The sequence below is a fragment of the Lipotes vexillifer genome, unplaced genomic scaffold (genome assembly GCF_000442215.2).
Source record: "Lipotes vexillifer unplaced genomic scaffold, Lipotes_vexillifer_v1.1 scaffold239, whole genome shotgun sequence".
Taxonomy (NCBI): Eukaryota; Metazoa; Chordata; class Mammalia; order Artiodactyla; family Lipotidae; genus Lipotes; species Lipotes vexillifer.
Window position 1 is genome coordinate 953,110 of NW_006769620.1, and position 22,387 is coordinate 975,496.

Sequence of the window (22,387 nt, forward strand, 5' to 3'; positions counted from 1 at the left end):
AGCGTCGTGGCTCAAACACGTGGCTGACTTGAAGGGCTCCTGGGGTTTCTCTGCCTAAGTAAAGAATGTTCTTTTTCAGGAACCTTGGAGAGAATGCAATCAGATCTGTCCAGTTTGATGCCTTTGTGAAGATGAAGAATCTTAAAGAGCTGTAAGTACCGGGGATTCTGTGGCCCCAGTTAACAAGAGTAGAGGATTTCAGAGTAACAAGTGCCTTAATTGCATTATGCTTTATTTTATATAACAGTTGGGATCGTTTATAGTTGTCTGTAAGTTCAATTGTCTTTTTGGAAAAAATGCCCTCTGGGGGCTTATTCTGAATCAGGGGTCAGTATACTTTTTCTTATAGGGCCACAGTAAATATTTTCAACTTTTTGGGCCACAGGGCCTCTGCCATGACAACTTGACTCTCGTAGCAGAAACCAGCCATAAATAATACATAAACGAATAGGTGTGGCCGTGTGCCAATAAATTCTTATTTATTACAAAAACAGGCAGTGGGCGTGCAGGCTGTCGTTGACTAACCGCTGCTCTGGATGATGTGAAACAAACTCTCTTCTGTAAAATGGATAATCATCCCTTTCATTATGTCAAGGACAAGTGCTTCATCTTTTAGGGGTGCCTCCAATGAAGGGCTTGTATCGAGAGGGGCTTCTTAAAAGATCTGGGTGGGCTGTGAGCAGGGCAGAGCTCTCCGTGGGATGGTGACACGTACCGTGGGATAGTCAGGAGACACCCAGCCCACGTGTATTCCCAGGGCCCCCGTGGTATCTGTGGGCCGTGATGCTGCCGCCGCAGACTTGCCGTGTGGGCTCATGGGCGACAAGGGTTAGAAGAGCTTGCCTGTGTCCTAGTCTCTGGCAGGGGAGCTCATCTAAGTATTCAGGTAGCAACACCCAGGTTTCCTTTCTTCTTCCTGTACGTGTATCCGATTCTGCAGCCAATGAGTTTGAGCCATAATGTTTAGTTCCCTAAAGGTGCAGCTGTGGGTTCCTACAAGTGCTGAGAAAATCGGGCATGCCAGTGGCCGTCTTTGCACCCTGAGCTCATCCTCGTTCCTGCGGCCAATCCTGGTGGACCCTCGGTGGCGGCGGGGAGGGGAGGAATGGGGCAGTAGGGGGGTGCAGTCCCCATAGTTGGAAACCGAAGCAGGAAGAGGCCCCGGTGGCGTTCCCTGGGGTGAGTGAGGGGAAGCGAGGTGGACGGGCCCTGGCCTCACGATGTTCAGTGTCCTGCGAGATTCAAGTCTGTCAGGTTGGTGCCCTTTCTCGTAAGGGTCCTGATCTTAGAACGGGAGTTCGTGGAAGGATGGACACTTGGACAGATATGTGATAAGGCAGGTGTCACAAAACATTCAGATTTTACAAAGTGGTGAGTCTGTGAGTGTTCACGGTGCATTTCCCTCCAGCATTTCTGTCTTTGAAACTTTCCAAATAACATGTTGGAAGTAAAAAAAGATCCAGTTAAAGGGAAGAGAGAGAAAGAGAGCAGGACAGGGAGAGAAGATTTTCCTTTGGGCCTCCTAAAGACTCAGGTTTCCTGAGACAGTTTTCTAGTTGGGACTAACTGGGCCCTTCCAGGTGCTTGGATCCCCTCCCCCGCAAATGCATCTGTGTGGTTCTGGAGGCTCAGCCTTGGCCCCCTGCCTAGGCTTCCCATCAATCGCTGCATGTACCCAGCTGGGGCTGGCCGTGGGCCCAGTCCTCTGATGGGAGAAATGGTTAATCCCACTTGGTCATTTTCTTCCCCCATTGGATCAAGGCAGGTTGTGCCGTGCACTTAGTCATCCTCTGGGTAAATTTCCACAAGCGATGATTAGAAACACATTTGGTGTTGGAATCACGAAAATGTGCGATATAAGCCAGCGGAGTGCCGGGATGGCTGCAGGCGGGGGCCCGGTATGGCCGTGCCTGTTGGCTGCGGGAAGCTGCAGAGCCTTGGGGTCACCAGCGATCCCCCGTCTGGCCTACGCTTGGTCTCGGAGGTGATGTGTGCGTGTGGAGGGGAGGTCGGTGTCCCACCGGGTGCCTCCATTTCTCTCCCTCCGTCTCGTTAATCCTAACTCATTCTTTAGGACAACCTTCTGTTCACTCCGAGTACCTGCCGTCTTCTAAGGTCTGGACCCCTCGGTGTGAGGAGGGTTTCATGCAGAGGAGGCAGGAAATGCTCTAGGGAGCTCGGCCAGCAAATGCCCTGAACGCATGACGTGAAGCTTAACTCTTTCCAAACACATTTCTGATCAAGGATAAACGTCAGATTTGTTTTCTCCAGTTTGTTCCTGTGGTTCAAATGAAATATGTCCCTGTCCCCGACATAAGGGCCTAAAGTCTCCCCGAGATGGCCAGTGTCCTCCCCTAGACTTCTGTGTGTAGTGCCCAGGCCTTCCTGCGGAAAGGGGCAGGCACGTCAGATGCCCCTTGATGGGAAGCCGTCGGTGCTTCTGACAGGGGGGAGCGGCCCTTTCCACTCTTGGCCTGGGCTCGTGAGTTCTCCTGTGCCTGGCGGCAGCCTTCCCAACCAGCACACACAGCCTGCCCCGGGAAGCTCTCCAGAGGCTGCTGTGATTCAGCCACTTTTTCGCGCTCACCTGTGAGGGCCCGTCCACCACCTACAGTAACTCCCCAACAGAGCCTCTCTCCACGTATCGCTAAGCACAGCCCTACCGCCCATCAAATACAAAACCTAGGGCTGACTGTAAGGTCTAATATGGGCAAGCATCCCTGTTTAATGGCTTTGAGCTCAATTATTTCAGTCTTGAATGAGCACTTCCCAAAATTATTTGGTTACAACGCCCAGCTCATTGGGGAACAGTGAGGAGAGGAGCAAAGAGCAGACTGTATGTAATTTCGTCTGTTTACTAGTTCGATGGTTTCCCTGCTCATTAGAAGGTCAGAGTGAAATGAAGAACGAGAAAGGGGCCGGAGGAATATGGTGGGGGGGCGGGGGAGGAGGCCATTGCTCTAACACTGGCCCATGTGACATTTTTGGAATTTCAGAGCATCCCGGTACCCCTTTTTTGTCACCATGTACCGGGGACAGTTTATTCCAGGGAAGCGCATGTAATGAGTCCTGTGTCCATCCCCGTGCCGGGCTAACCTCCGCTCTTGAGCTCACAGCCCGAGGTCTTCCAGGAACACGGCAGCTCAGCCCCTCAGCTGACTTATCTTCGAGTGACTCCTCAGGAAGGAATGTCCGCAGAGATGGCGATTCCGATTTCTGTTGAAAAAGCTGATCCTCAGTTGCTGAGAAATGAAAAAGAAAATATTCTCTGTTTTGGTTGGAGCCTCACAAAACCCAAGTTGTGCGTTCTCATGCTCCCTGGGCAGTGGCAATTAACTCACAGGCACTATTTAGGGAGCGGAGCCGAATCCTGCCGGCCTCCTGAATAGCGCTGGTGTGGAGATAAATACACAAACAAGAGGGGAGCACGCCCGCGAGGCTGACATTTGGATGCAAGAAAACATGCAGCTCTGCCAAATAAAAACAGAGCAGCCATATAGAGAAAGGAGCCCTTCTCGGGGCTTGTTTCAGACTTTAGATCGGAGTCTCAGATGGAGCTTGGACGCTCCAAGTGGCTTATCACGGGGGTGGGAAAAAGCAGAGAGGACGCTGTGCTATTCCTGTCTGTGGGATGGTCAGAGGCCGGGAGACGGCGTCCCTGGGGTCACATGAGCGCAGTGGCTGTCGTGGAACACGTGAACTCCAGGTGGCTGCTACCTGAAGTGTGGCCCTTAGACCAGCAGAGTCAGCATCACCTGGCGGCCTGTTAGTGATGCAGAGTCTAACCCGATGAGCCAGAAGCTGCATTTTCTCAGTCTCCAGGTAGACTGTACTTACCGCTCTAGGTCGCAGGAGAGGAACCGTAAGAAAGAGCATCTCCCATTCAAGCTTGCTGACTTTCACGGCAGAAGCTGATCGGAGGCGATGGGTCATTCCGGGCACAGAGGCAAATATCCCTTCTTTGCGGTCACACTTCACACGACCCTTTTGTCTTGCTTTCAGCCATATCAGCAGCGACAGCTTCCTGTGCGACTGCCAGCTGAAGTGGCTGCCCCCGTGGCTGCTGGGCAGGATGCTGCAGGGCTTCGTGACAGCCACCTGTGCCCACCCAGAGTCACTGAAGGGCCAGAGCATCTTTGCCGTGCCGCCAGAGAGTTTCGTGTGTGGTAAGACTGTCTTTGTGATTTTTTTTTTTTTTTTCTTTTTCCACAAAGGGTAAGGAGGCCAGGAGGCTTCACTATGGGAGTGATTCCTGTGATCAGAGTCAACCCTAGCCCTAGCCCATGGTTACCCATCAGCTGCTGGATACAATTTATTTCCCACTGAAACCACACGTAGTGTTTACGGTGCCGTCGCCTCATTATGTGGTTCTTGGAGTGCGTGCGTTTAATCAGGAGCGAGCACGAGCTGCTTCAGTTACAAGGCAAATAATCAGTTACAGGAAGATGGCGGTGTTGTTTCAAGACGGTGCTGGTGCCCGGATTTAGCTGTGAATTTACTCAGCATAGGAGGCTGGGGTTTTCCTGTGTGTTTCTTTCCAACCCCAAGAATGAAAGGTTAAATACAGGAAGAATGAGTCTCAGGAGAACAGTTGCTGTAGTAAAAATAATTCCTTCGTGTTGACTTGCACTCTTGCTGTGTCTCCAAAGCACTGGAATCGGCACTGGTAGCTTTAAATTCTTTTTTCCTCCTGACTGTTGGCATGTAGGTCTTGCCATCTTTTGGACCAGGGGTGGTTGGGATCCAAGTTTGGCTGCAAAGAGCACAGAAAATGGTGAGCATCTGAACACAGAAACACACACACATATACACTCACACGTACGTGCACACAGGCACCACACACCACACTCAAATAGAGATGATGCAGCCTCGTGGTCAGAAAGATGTGTTCAAAGAACGAGATGAATTTTGAGTTGTTGCTTGTTTCTGCTCTAAGCAGGAGCGAGGGTGGCATTCCCAGGCCTGACTGGAACTGCCGGGCAGGTGTGCATCCTGCTGCCTTTCATCCCTCTGGTCTGCCTTGAGCCTTGGGTGTGATATTCCCAACCAGGGGCTCCCGTAGGGTCTGGGAACCCCAGTGGTCCACTTCTCTGTCCTACTTTTTGGGCACAGCAGTAGCCAGTGTGCCTGCTGACATCAAGATACAGGTGTCCTCCTTCCACGTGCCCACTCACCAGCACCTCCATCACTTCTGAGAGCAGGCTTGCTTTCCTTTCTCCTGACCCAGTCCAGCAGGAAGCCTTAAGAACACTGTCAACGTGGTAGCAGCCCTGCCAAATCAACTGTCTTTACTGTCATTCTCATGGGCACTGTGCACATGGCCCCCCATTGCCTAGGATGGAATAGCTGTGCCATCCATTGTTCCTTGGGTTTCTGGTCCCTGACCATTCTGTTGTCACAGAGCTCCCTGAAATTGCACTTTCTGCCCCTCTGTCCTGTCTCCTGCCACAGGGCATAATCTCTCCCTTTGGATAGGAGCCACGGCAGGACTTGGGACACGCTGCCCCCAGCCTCCGGCCTGTGGCCTTGGCGTACTCTGAGATGTAGCAGTTTTGACACATTTCTCAGAGCCACCTCCACATTTTCACTCAGGCTCCAACCCAAACAATCATCAAGTACTAATGGGAATCATGAAAACACTTGGCAGGAGATCAAAGTTTCAAGTTCTGTGGGAATCTCCCACTCCTTTTTTATAAAATGCAAGTATAACCCCTTCACGCCCACTAGGCTAGCTAGAATCAAAAAGTCAGATACCAACAAGTGTTGGTGAGGAAGCTTCCTACGCTTTGGGGGAGGGGAATACAACATGGCGTAGCTGCTTTGGAAGACGGTTTGGAAGTGTCTCAAACAGCTAAACGTAGAGTTACGATATCACCCGCCAATTCCACTCCTAGGTAAATACCCAAGAGAAACAAAATGTATGTCCACGTCAAAAACTTGTACATGAATGTGCATTAGCAGCATTACTCATGCTGACCAAAAAGTGGAAAGGACCCAAATGCCCATCAGTTGATGAATGGGTAAATAAAATGTGGTATAGGCATACAATTAGGACTACTATTAGGTCATAAAAAGGAATCAGTCTTACAATATAGATGAACCTTGAAATATACGGCTAAGTGAACGAAGTCAGTCACAAAAGACTGTATGTTATATATGATTCCATTCTCATAAAATGTTCAAAATAGGAAAACCTGTAAAGGTAGAAAGTAAATGAGTGGTTCCTTAGGGCTGGGGAGGGGTGGAGGGAGAGGGATGATAGCTAAAGGTACAGAGGTTCTTTCTGAGGTGATGAAAAATGTTCTTAAAGTTGACTGTGATGATGGTTACACGTATTTGTGAATATACGAAAAACCGTGAAATTGTCCACTTTAAGTAGGTGAATGATATTGTAAGGAAATTTATTTAAACAAAGCTGTTTTTTAAAAGAGAAGTATAATTTACATATAAAATTCACCCCTCTAAAGTGTACCAGTCAACGGTTTTTAGAACATGGAACAGTTGTGTAACCCTCACTACTATCTAATTTTACAACATTTTCATCACCCAAAACAGAAACCACAAAACCATTAGCAGTCACTCTGTCTCCTCCGCGGCAGCCACCCCTCTACAGTAGGTCTCTATGATTTACCTATTCTGGATGTTTCATATAAATGGAATCCTACAGTACATAGTCTTTTGTGACTAGCCTTTTTCACTTAGTATAATTTTTTTATCATGTATTTTTAGTACTGCATTACTTTTTAAGTGGCTGAATAAATATTCCATTGTATGGATATACATTTATTTAGCCATTCATCAGGTGGTTTCCACTTCGTGGTTATTATAAATAATGCTGCTGTGAACACTGCCGTACAAGTTTGTGTGTGAAATCTCTCGGGTTATATACTAGGAATGGAATTGCTGGGTCATACGGTAACTCCATGCTAAACTTTTTAAGGAGCTGCCAGACTGTTTTCCAAAGTGGCTGCACCATTTCGTATGCCCCTCAACAATGTATGAGGAGTCTGATGTCTCCCCATCCTTGTCAACGCTTGGTACTGCCTTTTAAATTGTACCTATGCTAGTGGATGTGAAGTGGAATCTCACTGTGGTTTTGATTTGCATTTCCCTAATGCCTAATGATGTTGAGTATGTTTTCACATGCTTAGTGGACTTATATGTATATCTGCCATGGAAAAATGGCTACTCAAATCTTCTGCCCATGTTTTAATTGGTCATTTGTCTTTTCATTGTTGAGTTATAAGAGTTCTTTATATATTATGGATACTAGATCCTCAGCAGACATAAGGTTTGCCAATATTTTCTACCAGTCTGAGGCTGGTCTTCTTTTGTTTGTTTTTTTCATTTTCTTGACATTTGAAGCACAAAGGTTTTAAATTCTGATTAAGGCCAATTTCTTTTTTTTTTCTTCTGTCATTTGTACTTTTGATGTCATATCTAAGAAACTATTGCCAGAGACAAGGTCACAAATATTTACGCCTATGTTTTCTTCTAAGAGTTGCACAATTTTACTAGCTCATACATAGTCCTCCAGTTTTGGCCTTCTGGTTGAAGACTCTTCTATTATGGTTCCCTCCCATGTCCCCATAAATTTTGGGGTCAGCTTGTCATTTATGCAATAAAGACAACTGGGATTTTGAAATAGGGATTGCATTGAACCTCTTGATTAATTTGGGGAGTATTGCCATCATATTAAGTCTTCCCAATCTGTGAACTTGTGATGTCTTTCCATCTTTGTGTCGCTCTTTTTCACTTTCTTTCAATGAAATTTTATAGCTTCCGTTATACGGGCCTCACATTTCTTTTGCTAAATTTATTCCTGTTGGTGTTTTTTCTTTATGGTGCTACTTAAATGGAGTTCTTAATTTCATTTTTAAATTTTCATTGCTAGTGTATAGAGACGGGATTGACTTTTATGTTGATTTTGTATCCTGTAACTATGTTGAAATCATTTATTAGTTCTAACAGTTTTTCGGTGAATTCCTTAGGATTTTTTTTATATATGATCATCATGTCATTTGCAAAAAGGTAGTTTTTTTTCCCTTTCCAATCTGAATGCTTTTTCTTTCTTATCTAACTGCCCTGGCCAGGTTCTCCAGTACAATGTTGAATAGAAGGGATGAGGGTAGACATCTGTGTCATTTTCCTGATTTTAGGGGAAAAGCATTCAGTCTTTCAGCGTTAAGTATGATGTTAGCTGTGGGTTTTCAATGGATGACCTTTATTGAGTTGATGAATTTCCCTTCTATTTCTAATTTGAGTGTTTCGTTTTCTTTTGTTTTTAATTTATTTATTTTTGGCTGCGCCGGGTCTTTGTTGCTGTGTGCGGGCTTTGTCTAGTTGTGGCGAGCAGAGGCTACTCTTCGTTGCAGTGCACGGGCTTCTCTTGTTGCGGAGCACGGGCTCTAGGCGCACGGGCTTCAGTAGTTGTGGCACACAGGCTCAGTAGTTGTGGCCCGCGGGCCCTAGAGCGCAGGCTCAGTAGTTGTGGTGCACGGGCCTAGTTGCTCCCCAGCATGTGGGATCTTACCAGACCCGGGCTTGAACCTGTGTCAGGTGGATTCTTAACCACTGCGCCACCAGGGAAGCCCTGTTGAGTGTTTTGTGTTGGATTTTGTGAAATGCTTTTTCTGCATCTGTTGAATCACATGATTTTTTCCCTTTATTTTACTGATACGGTGTATTACATTTTTGGATGTTAAAACAACTTTGCATTCCTGGGATAAATGCAACTTGGTCATGGTATGACATCTTTTTATATGTTATGGGATTTGGTTTGTTGTTTGTTGCTTTTCCATTTATATTTCTAATTTATTTTTTACTTACTTATTTTTGGCTGTGTTGGGTTTCACTGTTGCGCGGGCTTTCTCTAGTTGCGGCGAGTGGGGGCTCCTCCTTATTGCGGTGCCTCCTCTGTCGTGGAGCATGGGCTCTGGGTGTGTGGGCTTCAGTAGTTGTGTCACTTGGGCTCAGTAGTTGTGGCGCGCAGGCTCGGTGGTTGCTGTGCATGGGCTTAATTGCTCCACGGCATGTGGGATCTTCCCAGACCAGGGCTCAAAACCTGTGTCCCTTGCATTGGCAGGCGGATTCTTAACGACTGTGCCACCAGGGAAGCCCTGGTTTGGTAGTATGTGTGTTGAGATTTTTTTTTCTTATAATTTATTAACAAATAAGTATTTATTTTTATTTTTTAGCTTACAGGAGGTCTTTTTTTATTCAAGTCAGTGTGAGTTGGTACTTCCCTGTAGTTTTGATTTGCATTTCTCTTCATAATTAGCGATGTTGAGCATCTTTTCATGTGCCTGGTGGCCATCTGTATGTCTTCTTTGGAGAAATGTCTATTTAGGTCTTCTGCCCGTTTTTTGATTGGGTTGTTTTTTTCTTTGATATTGAGCTGTCTGTATATTTCGGAAGTTAAGCCCTTGTGGGTGGCGTCAGTTTGGATTTGGATACTTTTTATTGTCTGACTGCTGTGGCTAGGATTTCCAACACTGTGTTGAATAGAAGTGGTAGGAGTGGGCATCCTTGTCTTATTCCAGGTTTTAGCGGGAAGGCTTTCAGCTTTTTACTGCTGAGTATTATACACTCGGTGGTGGGTTTGTCATAAATAGCTCTTATTATGTTGACATGTGTTCCCTCTGTACCCACTTTGGTAAGATTTCTTATCATGAATGGATATTGAATTTTGTCAGATGCTTTTTCTGCATCTATCGAGATGATCGTGTGGTTTTTGTCCTTCTTTTGTTGATGTGGTATATCACATGGATTGATTAGCATATGTTGAAGCATCCTTGTGACCCTGGGATGAATCCAACTTGGTTGTGGTGTATGATCTTTTTTCTCTGTTGTTGCATTCAGTTTGCTAATATTTTGTTGAGGATTTTTGCATCGCTGTTCATCAGAGATTTGGCCTGTAATTTTCTTTTTTTGGTAGTGTCTTTGTCTGATTTTGCTATCAGGGTGATGGTGGCTTCATAGAATGTCTCTAGGAGTGTTCCCTCCTCTTCAATCTTTCGGAAGAGTTTGAGAAGGATCGGTATAAGCTCTTCTTTGTGTGTTTGGTAGAATTTGCCTGTGAAGCCATCCTAGTCCTGGACTTTTGTTTGAAGAGAGTTTTTTTGTTTTTGTTTTATTACAGACTCTACTTCACTCCTAGTGATCCATCTGGTCAAATTATCTGTTTCTTCTCGATTCCGTTTCGGTGGGCTGTATGTTTCTATAGAAACTTGTCCATTTATTCTAGGCTGTCGAATTTGTTGGCATATACAAATGCCAAATTCATATATGAATTTGTTCATAGTATTACCTTACGGGCTTCTGTATTTCTGTGGTATGGGTTGTTATTTCTCCTTTATTTGGGTCCTCTCTCTTTTCTTGGTGAGCCTGGCCAGAGGTTTGTCGATTTTGTTTTTACGCTTTCAAAGAACCAGCTCTTGGTTTTACTGACTGTAGAGAATTCTTGCATGTTTACTCATAAAGGTCTATAGTTTTCTGTTTTTTCTGGTTTTGTTATCAGGTAATACTTACCTCATAGAATGGAGTTACGAAATGTTCACCCCTCATCTTTTTTTTTTTTCTTTTTTTATCTTTTTTGGAAGAATTTGTGAAGGATTAGTGATAATTCTTTAGATGTTTGGTAAGTTTCACCAGCCATTTGGCTCTGGACTTCTCTTTGTGGGAAGTTTTAAAATTGTCTTTACTTGTTTTATCTATGCAGATTTTCTTTTTCTTCTTGAGTCAGATTTCAGTTTGTGTCTTTTTTAGAATTTGTGCATTTCAGACAGGTTATCTAATTTGTTGGTGTACAGTTACTCATAGTATTCCTCTGTATTGTTGTTTGTTGCTGTAAGGTTGGTAGTATTGTCCTTTCTTTGATTAGTATTTGAGTCTTCTCTCCTTTCTCTCTTTTCCCTACCCTACTGTAACTATGTATTATTCAATTTTGTTGATATTTTCAAAGAAGAGGAGCAGAAGAGAAGTTCCTCAAAGGAGAGGACTAGAAGAGAGTCACAAACAAAAGTCCTTACATATGTACCTAAGTTGTTCCTTTAATGGTGTTTTTTTCTTTGTTTATGTGGAGTTACTGATGCGTCTTTTCATTCCCGCCTGAAGGGATTCCCTTTGGTATTTCTTGTAGGGCAGCTCTGATAGCAGTAATTTCTCTCCGTTTTTTTTTGTTGTTTTTTTAAGGGAATTCCTTTATTTTTTGTTTTTGGCTGTGTTGGGTCTTCGTTTCTGTGCGAGGGCTTTCTCTAGTTGCGGCAAGCGGAGGCCACTCTTCATCGCGGTGCGCGGGCCTCTCACTATCGCGGCCTCTCGTCGCGGAGCACAGGCTCCAGACGCGCAGGCTCAGTAATTGTGGCTCACGGGCCTAGTTGCTCCGCGGCATGTGGGATCTTCCCAGACCAGGGCTCGAACCCGTGTCCCCTGCACTGGCAGGCAGGCTCTCAACCGATGCACCACCAGGGAAGCCCTCTCCGTTTTTTTGTTTTTAAATCTGAGAATGTTGTAATTTCTCCTTCATTTTTGAAGGATCGTTTGGCTGGATGTAGAATTTAGTTAACAGTCTCTGTTTCAGTACTTTGAACATGTCTTCCTACTGCCTTCTCACCTCCATGGTTTCTGATGAGACATCAGCTGTTAATGTTATTGAAGATCCCTCGTATGTGAAGAGTTGCTGTGCTCTTGCTGCTTTCAAGATTCTTTGTCTTTGCACAGTTTGACTATGTAGCTTCTAGGTGTGGATCTTTGAATTTATTCCATTTGGTGTTCACTGAGCTGCTCGGATGTGTACCTGTAAACTTTTCATCCAACTTGGGAAGTTTGGGGCCCTGATTTCTTCAGATAGTCCTTCTGTTGCTTTTTCTTTCGCCTCCTGCTTGGACTCCCATTATTCGCATGTTGTTATTGCCCGATGGTGGCCCACAGGCCTCTGTGGCTCTGCTCACCTTCTTCATTCTTTTGTTTCTCAGACTGGATAACCTCAGTCGGCCTCTGTCCCCATTTCCCGGACTCTTCTGCCAGCTCAGTTCAGCCGTTGAGCTCCTTTCCTGAATTTTTTATTTCAGTTATTGTACTTTTAAACTCCAAATGTATATTGGGTTCATTTTTACAATTTCTAGCTCGCTCTTGATATTCTTTATTTGGTGGGAAAGGATTTACATACTTCCCTCTAGACGTGGTTTCTTTTAGTTCTGTGTACATATTTAGAAAGCCAATTTAAAGTCTTTTTTTAGTAGGTACAAGATCTGGACTTCCTCAAAGACAGTTTCTCTTGACTGCTTTGTGCGTTTTTTTTTTCTATTTTTTCTTTGTTGATAAAGGAGTGTTTTACATAGTGTAGCAACTCTGGAAATCAGATCTTCCCTGTGTCTTCCCCTGGGGTTTGTTGTTCAGTGTATTGTTACAGTTTACTTGTTTAGTCACTTTCGTGGACAAATGTTGTAAAATCTGCTCTATGCAGCCACTTTAGTCCCTCTGTGGTCGGCGTAGTGGTTAGCTAATGATTGGACAGAGTCCTTAACTTACTTCAGGCCTCCTGTCCTTTGCCCAGCATCTCCGCTGTGTGTTGGGGGTGTGCCATCACTTCCTGTTTGCACTGGTCCTTGACGAGGGTCACAGGGAAGAAATTTGGACCCTCTGAGGTCTTTCCTGGGCATACACACAGCGCCGCACATGCAGGTGGCCTTCTCGGTCCTCGGGAACATGTTGCCCTTTTCAAAGCCTGCTGATGACATTTCACTCACCCAGTTTCCTTTGCAGTTTCCTGGCCAGCCCATCAGTGGTTCCAGCTGATACTTCTGCCTCAGCACTGACTGCTGATTGTTTTTACCACATGCCCCTGGGATAGGGCTTCCCTTGCTGAGCAGACGGTATCAGGTCAAACCAAAGGCAGGCCCCGAAGATGCAGCTTTTGTGGGCGTGCCCAGCTCACCCTGCCCCCCTCACTGGTTGCTAGGCTTGCTGAGTCTTAATGCTACTGAAGAGCTGGAGGGGGAGGGGTGGGACTTCAGGTAGGTTATCATGCCATAAAGCGCACTTTTCTTCCTGAGATTCAGGTGTTTTCTTTTTTTTTTTTTTTTTTTTTTTTTTTTTTCTTTTTTTTTTTTCCTTCCGTAATGCGTGCCTCTCACTTTTGTGGCCTCTCCCATTTGCGGAGCACAGGCTCCGGACGCGCAGGCTCAGTGGCCATGGCTCACGGGCCCAGCCGCTCCGCGGGCTGTGGGGTCCTCCCGAAACGGGGCACGAACCCGCGTCTCCTGCATCGGCAGGCGGACTCTCAAGCACTGCGCCACCAGGGAAGCCCAGGTGTTTTCTTGAATAACACTTCATGGGTTGTTCTAGCCTTTAGCTCGTTTCTAAGATTCCGAAGAAGTTGACTGTGATCATAGTTTGCTTATGTTTTCACTGCTTCAATAGGAGGTGCAGGTTTTCAGAAGTCTCTATTCTGACGTTCTGGACGTACTTCGTCCCTGCTCCCTGTGGAGTCAAGTTTGTGGGTGAGGCCCTTGCATTCATGGTTGACTCTGTTGAGTCTTGTGTGACAGTGAGTAAAGCCGTGTATGTAGTCTTCTCATGGAAACTGCGGACTGCTTTGATAACTGAGTACCGGTGGATGTGCTTGAATCGAGGAGCGTGACCATGGAGGGATCACCATTTGCGTATCTGTAATTGGATACGGTCAGACAGCCACGGTGCAAGTCCCTGACAGCTGAGGGTGCACAGGGACCCCGAAAGGACTGGTCCCTGCTCGGGTCTGACTCAGTTTCTCCTTCGCGTGAACAGCAGCTGGTCCCCGTGTCCGGAAGTCTGAGTGACTTACATTGGCTCTTCTCCCCCCAGATGACGTACCCAAGCCACAGATTATCACCCAGCCAGAGACGACCACAGCCGTGGTGGGCAAGGACGTCCGCTTCACTTGCTCGGCCGCCAGCAGCAGCAGTTCCCCGATGACGTTCGCCTGGAAGAAGGACAGCGAGGTGCTGGCCAGTGCTGACATGGAGAACTTCGCCCACGTCCGCGCTCAGGACGGGGAGGTGATGGAGTACACCACCATCCTGCACCTGCGCCGCGTCACCTTCGGGCACGAGGGCCGCTACCAGTGTGTCATCACCAACCACTTCGGCTCCACCTACTCGCACAAGGCTAGGCTCACTGTGAATGGTATGCAAGTGCCGTCTTTCCCCTTGGGGTGTAAGATGCCTGCAGAGCCACGCTCGTGATTGTTCTGTCACCTGTGTGGAAATGCTTGGGACGGCAGACACACCAGCTTCACCGGGACATTACTGTATGGTGCTGTTGCCTGGCTTGGGCCCAGAACAAGTGTTGTAGATTGTAGGGTTATTCTCAGTGCATTCTTCGTTTGGGGTGAGTTTTCTTTTTTTTTAATCCAGTTATTATGTCAAGTGACAGTGTAGCCCCAAACCTTGTTCTGTTTTGTTTTGGTTTTTTCCCATTTATTCTCCTTCTCAATCCAGGCTGCCTGGTATCCAGATTCCAAGCATACCCTGATGCTGGGGAAGCTGATGCCCTTTGAGGAGATGGCACAGCCTTGGGGCCAGCCTGGGCGGGGCCCAGTCCAACAGTGGTAGGGCAGCCGGCCTCACAGCAGAATGGTCTGTGGGTGTTTGACAAGGATTTTTACTCGGCAGCCAGCTTTAGAGCCTGTTGAGATGGCTCCTTCACCGCCGTTTGTGGTAGTGAGTTTAGGGTAGAAGGAGAGAGAGAGAAATAGCTTGAGCAGTTAACCCCTTGCCCCAATCATCTAACAAGATTTTCTTGATTATTACAGTTAAAAAGTGCCAGAACTGCCCTAGTCTCTCAGCCCTTACAGACCCCCCCCCCCAAAAAATCCCACACTTTTTTACCACACATTGACCGGTTTGTCTTGGCCTATTCTGAAGGAGTCCTCATTGTTTCTCAAAAGCTCAGGGAACTGTTAAGAGTCCCCACCAAAGCAATCTTGATGGGTACAGTAGTGATGCCCGACATTTGGCTGGATGCTTAGCACTGTGTCACGGAATATTTGGGATAAGCTGCTGGAATGCTTTCTGCTCGTGTGTATACAGGAATATGGTTCCAGTACCACTGCTCCTAAATGAGTTTTCTTCAAGAGGGAAGAGCCATCCCATTGCTTTCCCCAGGGTGACGGCACGTCACCTTCTCTCTGTCATAGCTTCTTGCAGGAGCAGATATTCTTGTTTCCTAGGCTCTCTCCAGGTGATTAAGGCCGGCAAGTATCAGGCCCTGGCATTTATGGGATATCCCTGCCCAGACTGATCACGACATGACGGACAGTACGGAAATGTTTCAGGAAAGCCTTACATTTGAGGGGGTGAGGGCCGGCCTCGGGCGTGTGACGGGAGAGAGACTGATGGCATGGCTCCCCCCCTGCCCCTCCCCGGTAGGAGAAGCTGAGCGGCCCTTGGAACCCTCAGCTCCCGATTTACAGGGGGCAGGAGTGGTTCTGGGCAGATGCTGGCATGAAGGCTGGTGAACTCATTCGCAGTGGTGGGCACGGTCAGTTTGACAAACTCCTGGCCTTTGCATTCCAGCTTTCTAAAAACTCGACCCTGTGTGCTTCTGTTTTGCAGTGTTGCCATCATTCACCAAAATGCCCCATGACATTGCCATCCGGACTGGCACCATGGCCCGCCTTGAATGTGCTGCCACTGGCCACCCTAACCCCCAGATTGCCTGGCAGAAGGATGGAGGCACAGATTTCCCTGCCGCTCGTGAGCGACGCATGCATGTCATGCCCGACGACGATGTGTTTTTCATCACTGATGTGAAGATAGATGACATGGGGGTTTATAGCTGTACCGCCCAGAACTCGGCCGGCTCCATTTCAGCGAACGCCACCCTGACGGTCCTAGGTTCGACTATAGATACACTGAGAGAGAAGAGAGTGTGTGTGTGTGTGTGTGTGTGTGTGTGTGTGCGTGCACGTGCATCTGTGTATGTGTGAGAGGGAGAGATTTTCTTACTTATCCTAGGTACCTAGAGGCAAGGTTCTCTCAAACTGTTCTGTGAAGCCTAGAGTAGGTGAGTGTGGTAGGCTATTTCTTTGTTTAAAATTTTAGGCTTCTAAGATTTTCTTAAACAAGTGATTCCATCTCTTTAAGAAAAATAAGATAGCCAGTGAATTAGGCGAGTGTTTACAGGGCTTAGGTGTAAGACACTCTATCTGCAGAAGTGCCCTCTAATCGGGCAGGATGGATTTGGTCTGGGTCAAGGATAAACTTGGGCCTGTCAACAGGGCAGTCTGGGAACCATAGGGGCTTCTGTGGCTGGAGGTTAGTTCATCCCCAGAAGAGTAATGATTTAGTCATTCTGGTAGAAAATCTGCTGAAAAGCTTGCCACTCTGTTACAAGATCTTAGATGGCATTTCACTGATGTCTTGGATTTTCCTTGGTCCAGGAGACAAGGCAGAGGTATAGCAGCCGAGGCCCACAGAATAACCGTAAGACCTCCACTGACTTCTTGCAGAAACCCCGTCCTTGGCGGTGCCCTTGGAGGACCGCGTGGCATCCGTGGGAGAAACGGTGGCTCTCCAGTGCAAAGCAACTGGAAGCCCTCCCCCCCGCATCACCTGGCTCAAGGGGGACCGGCCCCTGAGCCTCACCGAACGGCACCACTTCACCCCCGGCAACCAGCTGCTGGTCGTTCAGAACGTGGTGGTGGAAGACGCGGGCCGGTACACCTGCGAGATGTCCAACGCCCTGGGCACCGAGCGTGCTCACAGCCAGCTGAGCGTCCTGCCCACTCCGGGCTGCAGGAAGGACGGCACCACTGTGGGCATCTTCACCATCGCGGTGGTGTGCAGTATCGTGCTGACGTCCCTGGTCTGGGTGTGCATCATCTATCAGACCAGGAAGAAGAGTGAGGAGTACAGTGTCACTAACACAGGTTAGCTGCTGTGGCGGCGGTGACTCACAGGGGAGGGGAAAAGCAGGGCCATTTGTAAAGGAGGCCAGGGCCAGAGGCTTCCTTGAGAATCTCAGTATATTCAGAACTCCTCTAGAACCTTTGGGAATGTGGAGTCACTCGGGACAGCTGAGGCTTTGGTCTCGATGACACCATTCTGTCATCTTTCAGGAATTGCACATTATAATGGGAATACTGTCAAACGCACTATGAACTCTGCAGTTTTCTGAGGCAACCTTGGCACTTGCTTTGCTGCCACGTGGTAGACTGTTGCTGCAGTGACCTCACAGGTCCCTCCTTCTCTCAGTTCTCAGTTCTGTCTCCTTTCCCATCGCTGTGCTTTGTCTTTTGCGGACTCGGACACCTCTCACACCTGGATGTAAGGTCAGGCTGAGCAGGTCCTGGGAGGGCTTCTCCAGTGCAGACTCCACAGGGTGTCCCTTGACAGCGGCTGCTGGGGTCTCCTGTGTCTGCCTTTGTTGTCACCTCGAAGGATTGGGACCCCTGGTGTTTGACTGTCCTGTCTCCTTGCAGATGAAACCATCGTGCCACCAGATGTTCCGAGCTACCTCTCTTCTCAGGGGACCCTTTCTGACCGACAGGAAACCATGGTCAGGACTGAGGGTGGCCACCAGGCCAATGGGCACATCGAGAGCAACGGTAAGGCCTCAGCCCTCGGTGCAGCTGCAACCCCTGGGGCTGCTGCCAGCTCTGGCCTGGGGCAGCTGCCTGGTATCCCGTCAAGCGTATGTGGTGACCTGGCAGGCTGGATGACTCAAGCCTTCTCTTGGGGTTTTTTGGACTTGACCTGTGCAAGTTCTGCAAGCTTTTAAAATCCCCATCCCTGAGGAAGCCACTGCATTGGGATAGGGTGGGAGAGGGTGGGACTCCCAGTCCGGATAGGGTAGGACTGCCTGAAATAAGAGCAGTGAAGGACGTGCCAGGTACTGAAACCAAGCCACTCAGTTGTGCAGGGGAAGCGCCCAGGTCTGTTGTTCCAGTCTCTCAGAGTACAGAGTGGCCACAAGAGTAGGGGAGGCTGAGCAGCCCATGTTAGGGGCAAGTTTATCCTTGCCAAGAACTCACCATCATGGCTCTGAATGATGAAAGGCCTGCCCGCTGGGAAGGCAGTATCCGAACAGGTTCCTTGCTGGACTTCTTGCTTAGCCCAATAACCCAGCACTGGAAAGAACACTTTGAAAAATGTCCCTGTTCTGGTAGCCTTGCCCGTTCTCACGGCTTCCTGTGAAAGTCCCGACTGAGCCTGGAGTTTCTAACCGTGTGGGAGTCTGTTGCAGGTGTTTGTCCGAGCGACACAGGCCTCTTTCCAGAGTTGGAAGCTCACGGCATCACGTGCAGGCAGCCCAAGCTCTGCGTCGGGTGCACAAAGGAGCAGTGGAAAGGGGTGGAGGAGGCCGCCGGCACACCTGGTCCACAGAAGATGATGGGTATGAGCTGCTTTGGTCAGGAAAAGTATTTTGCTCTTGAAATCAAAATTTGGGTTGACCTACTCATTAAGTGAAAGTGGGGGGAGACATAATTGATGTCAGACTGTCTTAGAATTTGGCATTCAATATATAAACAGGAAGCTCTGGCCTGCCTTTTTTTAAATTCCAGAATGGGATGTCTCTTAAAACTGTGGTGTGATAAGCCTGAGCATGAGTCTTCTGGATTTATAAGTGGCTGAAATAAAGGGTTAAGGCCCAAACCAGAGTACCTTTTCACCAGGGCCGCTGTGAGGCTAAATTTCTAATTGTTCAGAAGACTTCTGACACTATATGGTGCGTGCTCACGCAAATGGGATTTTTTTTTTGTTCCCTGAGATCAGAGTGTGTGACTTCATTCTCTGATTAAGAAATTAAGCCGAAACGTTTCAACGTGGAAGGGCTCTGTTCTTCATTAATGGCTCGGTGTTTGCCCAAGTCATTTCCCTGTGAACAGACTTGGCAGGGGGATCGATCAAAGCAGGGCTCGGGCCTTACGGCCGCAGAGCTGAGCAGCCTGTCCTCTGCGCGGCACGGAGACTTGCGTGGCGACGGGGCTCATCCGGCTCCGGCTCTGTCCGCAGAGCTCGGCGGCCCGGCGGTGTGTGGCGACTGCAGCAGCGATGCGCACACTTACTCCGAGGAGCAGGCCTTCTGTCCTCAGCCTGTGCCCAGAGACGGTGCACAGCCAGCAACGCTGAACGGCCTGGAGCCTAGCCCGAGTGACCGCCCGCGCTCTCCACAGCAGCAGAGCAGTGGGGCTGCTGACGGGTCCCGTAGCCGCTGCAGGGGGTCCCTCTACCCCAGTAACCACGACAGAATGCTGGCAGCCTTGAAGAAGCCAGCGGTGCCTCTAGATGGGAAAGGTAACGTGGCACTGTCTTCCGAGGCAGCAGCAGGGGTCTGGGAGCATGGACTCGGCCGGAGGGGGACTGACATGGCCTCTTCCTTCTAGGGGCCTCCTCTTGGACGATAGCGCGGTTGTGTGAGCTGGACCCCTTAGACCTGCAGCCTTCGTGTGCGTTAACTCCGGGCAAGCCTGAGCTCACAGAAGCTGCCTCGGGCTCTCCTGATGTGCCCAGCGAAGGCCAGCACTTGCTTCTTTCCAATGGACACCTCCCCCAAGCCTGTGACTCCGGTTCTGAGGCCACACCGGTGACGGGACAGCCGCCCGGGAGACGGAGCACGCCGCTGCTGTTTGCACCCAAAAGCTAGGCTTTGTCTACCTCAGCTCTTGTGGCGTCGATGTCTACAGGAAGGAGAGGTGGGTGAGGGAGCCTGGCGGCTTCAAGCATCACTGATTTGTATATAGTTTTCACCTCCGTGTGGATCGTCAGCAGTCTGAAGGACTTGCAGCTGAAGCACAGAAATGCAAGAGGCTATTGTGTACAAAAGGCAGGAAAGTATTTGATACCCTTGTACATAAGAGTTTGCAGAGATGGCATATATATTATATATATCTTTTACAGAGGCTATTTTAATCTTTAGTGCATGGTTAACAGAAAAAAATTGTACAATTTTGACAATATTATTATTTTTCATACCAGGTTGCTGTTTAATTTTGGAGGGGGGCGGATAGTTCTGGTGCCTTAATGCATGGATGGAGTTCCTAGGAGCTACAAACCACATTTGTTCACAGGAGTTTTTTTTTGCGGGGCAGGGAGGGAAGCGACGGTCCTTGGCTTGGTATTGCACTTGGGAGGGCGGACCCCCCCCCGCCTCGCGTGCTTTACCGTCAGAGACTCTGTTGGCACTGGAAGTAACTTCATGTCAGTATTGCTTGTGTGTGGATGGCCCCGCAGCGACCTCCCAGTAGAGCCCAGAGGGGCAGATGTCATGTTCCTCTGCAGTGATGGACTTCTCGTAGGTTTAAGTTCCTTCTGTAACCAACAAACAAAGTGGAACGGAATGGAGGTTGTTAATCCACCACAAGCAGTTGGTTCAAACAATTAAGCACTGCCTCGCCTCTTCCTTCTGTGATAAAGGCGAATGTGGTCTTGTCAGTGTCCTTCGATGGTCATTTGAGGCTTTTTAATAAGATAGATAGAGGCTGCTGGTGTTGGTACCTGTGGATTTTTCAATAGCCATGTTTTAGTTCTGCCGATATAATTAATATTACATCGGCCTTGGGGGAGGAAAAACCGAGTCCCTCCTTTTCAGGGCTAGCGAGTCTTCACTGAGGGTGCAGAGCAGGCCTGTCCATTTCCTTCCCTCGCACAGAGGGACCCGGGCTTGGACTCTTAAGTGATTAGCCCTTGACCTGGGTTCTGGGTATATTTGCACTTTTTTGAGACCTGTTGCTAACCATCTGTGAGTGCCAATGTGTATTTCAGGAAAAATTACATTGAAACAAGGTCCTTAAAAATCTCAGAAAGCAAAGTTCCTTTGGCCAAAAAGCTGAAGGGAGGTACTGACAGAATGGTTACTTACCTATACGTTAAATTTCACTGTCAGATGTCATCACTGTTCCAAAAGGTAAGCACATTTAGAATTTTGTTCTCAACAGTTAACTGATTCTCACTTCCACAAAATATGTGAATTTGCTGCTTCTGAGAGGCAATGTGAAAGAGGAAGTATTACTTACTTTTATGTACAAAGTTATTTATTTATAGAAATTTTGGTACAATGTACATTGAAAAGCAACATGTAAAATATTGAAGTGTCTAACAAATGGCATTGAAGTGTCTTTAATAAAGGTTCATTTATAAAATGTTAAGTGTATGGCACGGTTATTTTTATACCTCCATTAACCAGCATTGCTGCATCCTGTTTAATTAATTCCAGAGATTGCCTTTGTAAGGGAGTCATCCCACCTGAAGTACGTACCTGCCACCCCTCCCCACCCCCAAAAAGGGAAAAACATTTTTAGTCAAAGCAGAATGGTGTATATACCCGTTGCTCCAGGGAAAACATGACACCACTGGATTCCTGAGATTGCTTTCTGAATTCTTCTAACACCTGGAGCTTATTAGTCGAGCTCCAAAACGGTGACCTTCCCACTTCATCTCTTTGATTTCTAGTGTTCAGCTTAAAACTCCAAGCAACAAACCTTAGTGATTAGGAATGATGAACCCACCCCGTTTCCAAAGTCGGCCCCGGCCCTTTGCTTTGGGTCTGGAGTGGAGAGGAGCCCGGTCAGTGACGGCCCTCCTGCCACGAAGCCCGCTGGGCCCACCTAGTCATGGGGCTGCGACTGGTTTCGTTCTCACACACCACGTGGGCCGCTGGACACTTCTCTGGAAAAGAATACAATCGTTTTTATAGGTGAAATGTGAGGGTAATTAAGACCAGCAGCCTGGTTACCCAGCGAGGATGCTGGCTGAGCACCTGTATGTAGTTCGTTCTTTTTACACCAGGCTGTAAGCCGATGCAGTCGGAGTCAACCCAGGGGAGAAAAGCCTCCCACACCGCGCCCCCCAACTTTCTTCCCGAGTCTCCTTCCTTTACTTACTCTAGCCATTCTTTTAAAATCACAACCATCTCTGCCTTTGGCCGATTCCACTGTCAGGTGGCAGGAAATGAAAGATCAGATACAGATCAAACGAAGGCTCTGAAAGGGCCTGGACTCAGCGTTGCCACACTTGTTTATTAAGGGGTTCTGAGAAAATTGTTCAAAGTACCGCTGTGGACATCATTTTCTCTCTGAACTCTGGGAACCAGGCCGACGACGTCATCCCGGCCAGCCTGCAGCACGGAAGATGCGTTCTCCATGTCGTAATCTGAGCAGAACTGGACTTGAGCGCCGCGTTTTGTTGTTTAGATGGCCAAACACCTGCTCACCGGAGGGGAACAGTTCTCACAGCAGGACCCTTTCTTGAAGGCAGGGGCCGTCTGTGATTCATGGACTCTCTCTGCCAAGTTCCAATAGAAAGCTGCGAGTCTGGTCATAAGCACCAAGAAAGATGAAACCTCCCAGACTGATGGCTGCCATTCGAGGGAAGACACCTGCAAATAATCTGGGGGGGGGGGGGGG

The 22,387-nt window shown here is 48.1% G+C and overlaps 2 protein-coding genes across 2 annotated transcripts in view; one reads left to right on the forward strand and one right to left on the reverse strand.

The window, feature by feature from the left end:
• Positions 1-19,629, forward strand: part of LRIG1 (leucine rich repeats and immunoglobulin like domains 1) — a 128,313-nt gene extending 108,684 nt beyond the window's left edge. Inside the window, exons 11-19 of the mRNA XM_007445668.1 lie at positions 80-151; positions 4,003-4,166; positions 13,846-14,166; positions 15,597-15,878; positions 16,493-16,912; positions 17,465-17,590; positions 18,229-18,378; positions 18,999-19,280; positions 19,370-19,629. Of these exons, the coding sequence (XP_007445730.1) occupies positions 80-151; positions 4,003-4,166; positions 13,846-14,166; positions 15,597-15,878; positions 16,493-16,912; positions 17,465-17,590; positions 18,229-18,378; positions 18,999-19,280; positions 19,370-19,629 (2,077 nt within the window). The remainder of the gene's footprint in view (positions 1-79; positions 152-4,002; positions 4,167-13,845; positions 14,167-15,596; positions 15,879-16,492; positions 16,913-17,464; positions 17,591-18,228; positions 18,379-18,998; positions 19,281-19,369) is intronic.
• A 2,329-nt stretch (positions 19,630-21,958) lies between these two features.
• Positions 21,959-22,387, reverse strand: part of SLC25A26 (solute carrier family 25 member 26) — a 146,131-nt gene continuing 145,702 nt past the window's right edge. Inside the window, exon 10 of the mRNA XM_007445669.1 lies at positions 21,959-22,370. Coding sequence (XP_007445731.1) covers positions 22,253-22,370 — 118 coding nt within the window. The 3' untranslated portion in view covers positions 21,959-22,252. The remainder of the gene's footprint in view (positions 22,371-22,387) is intronic.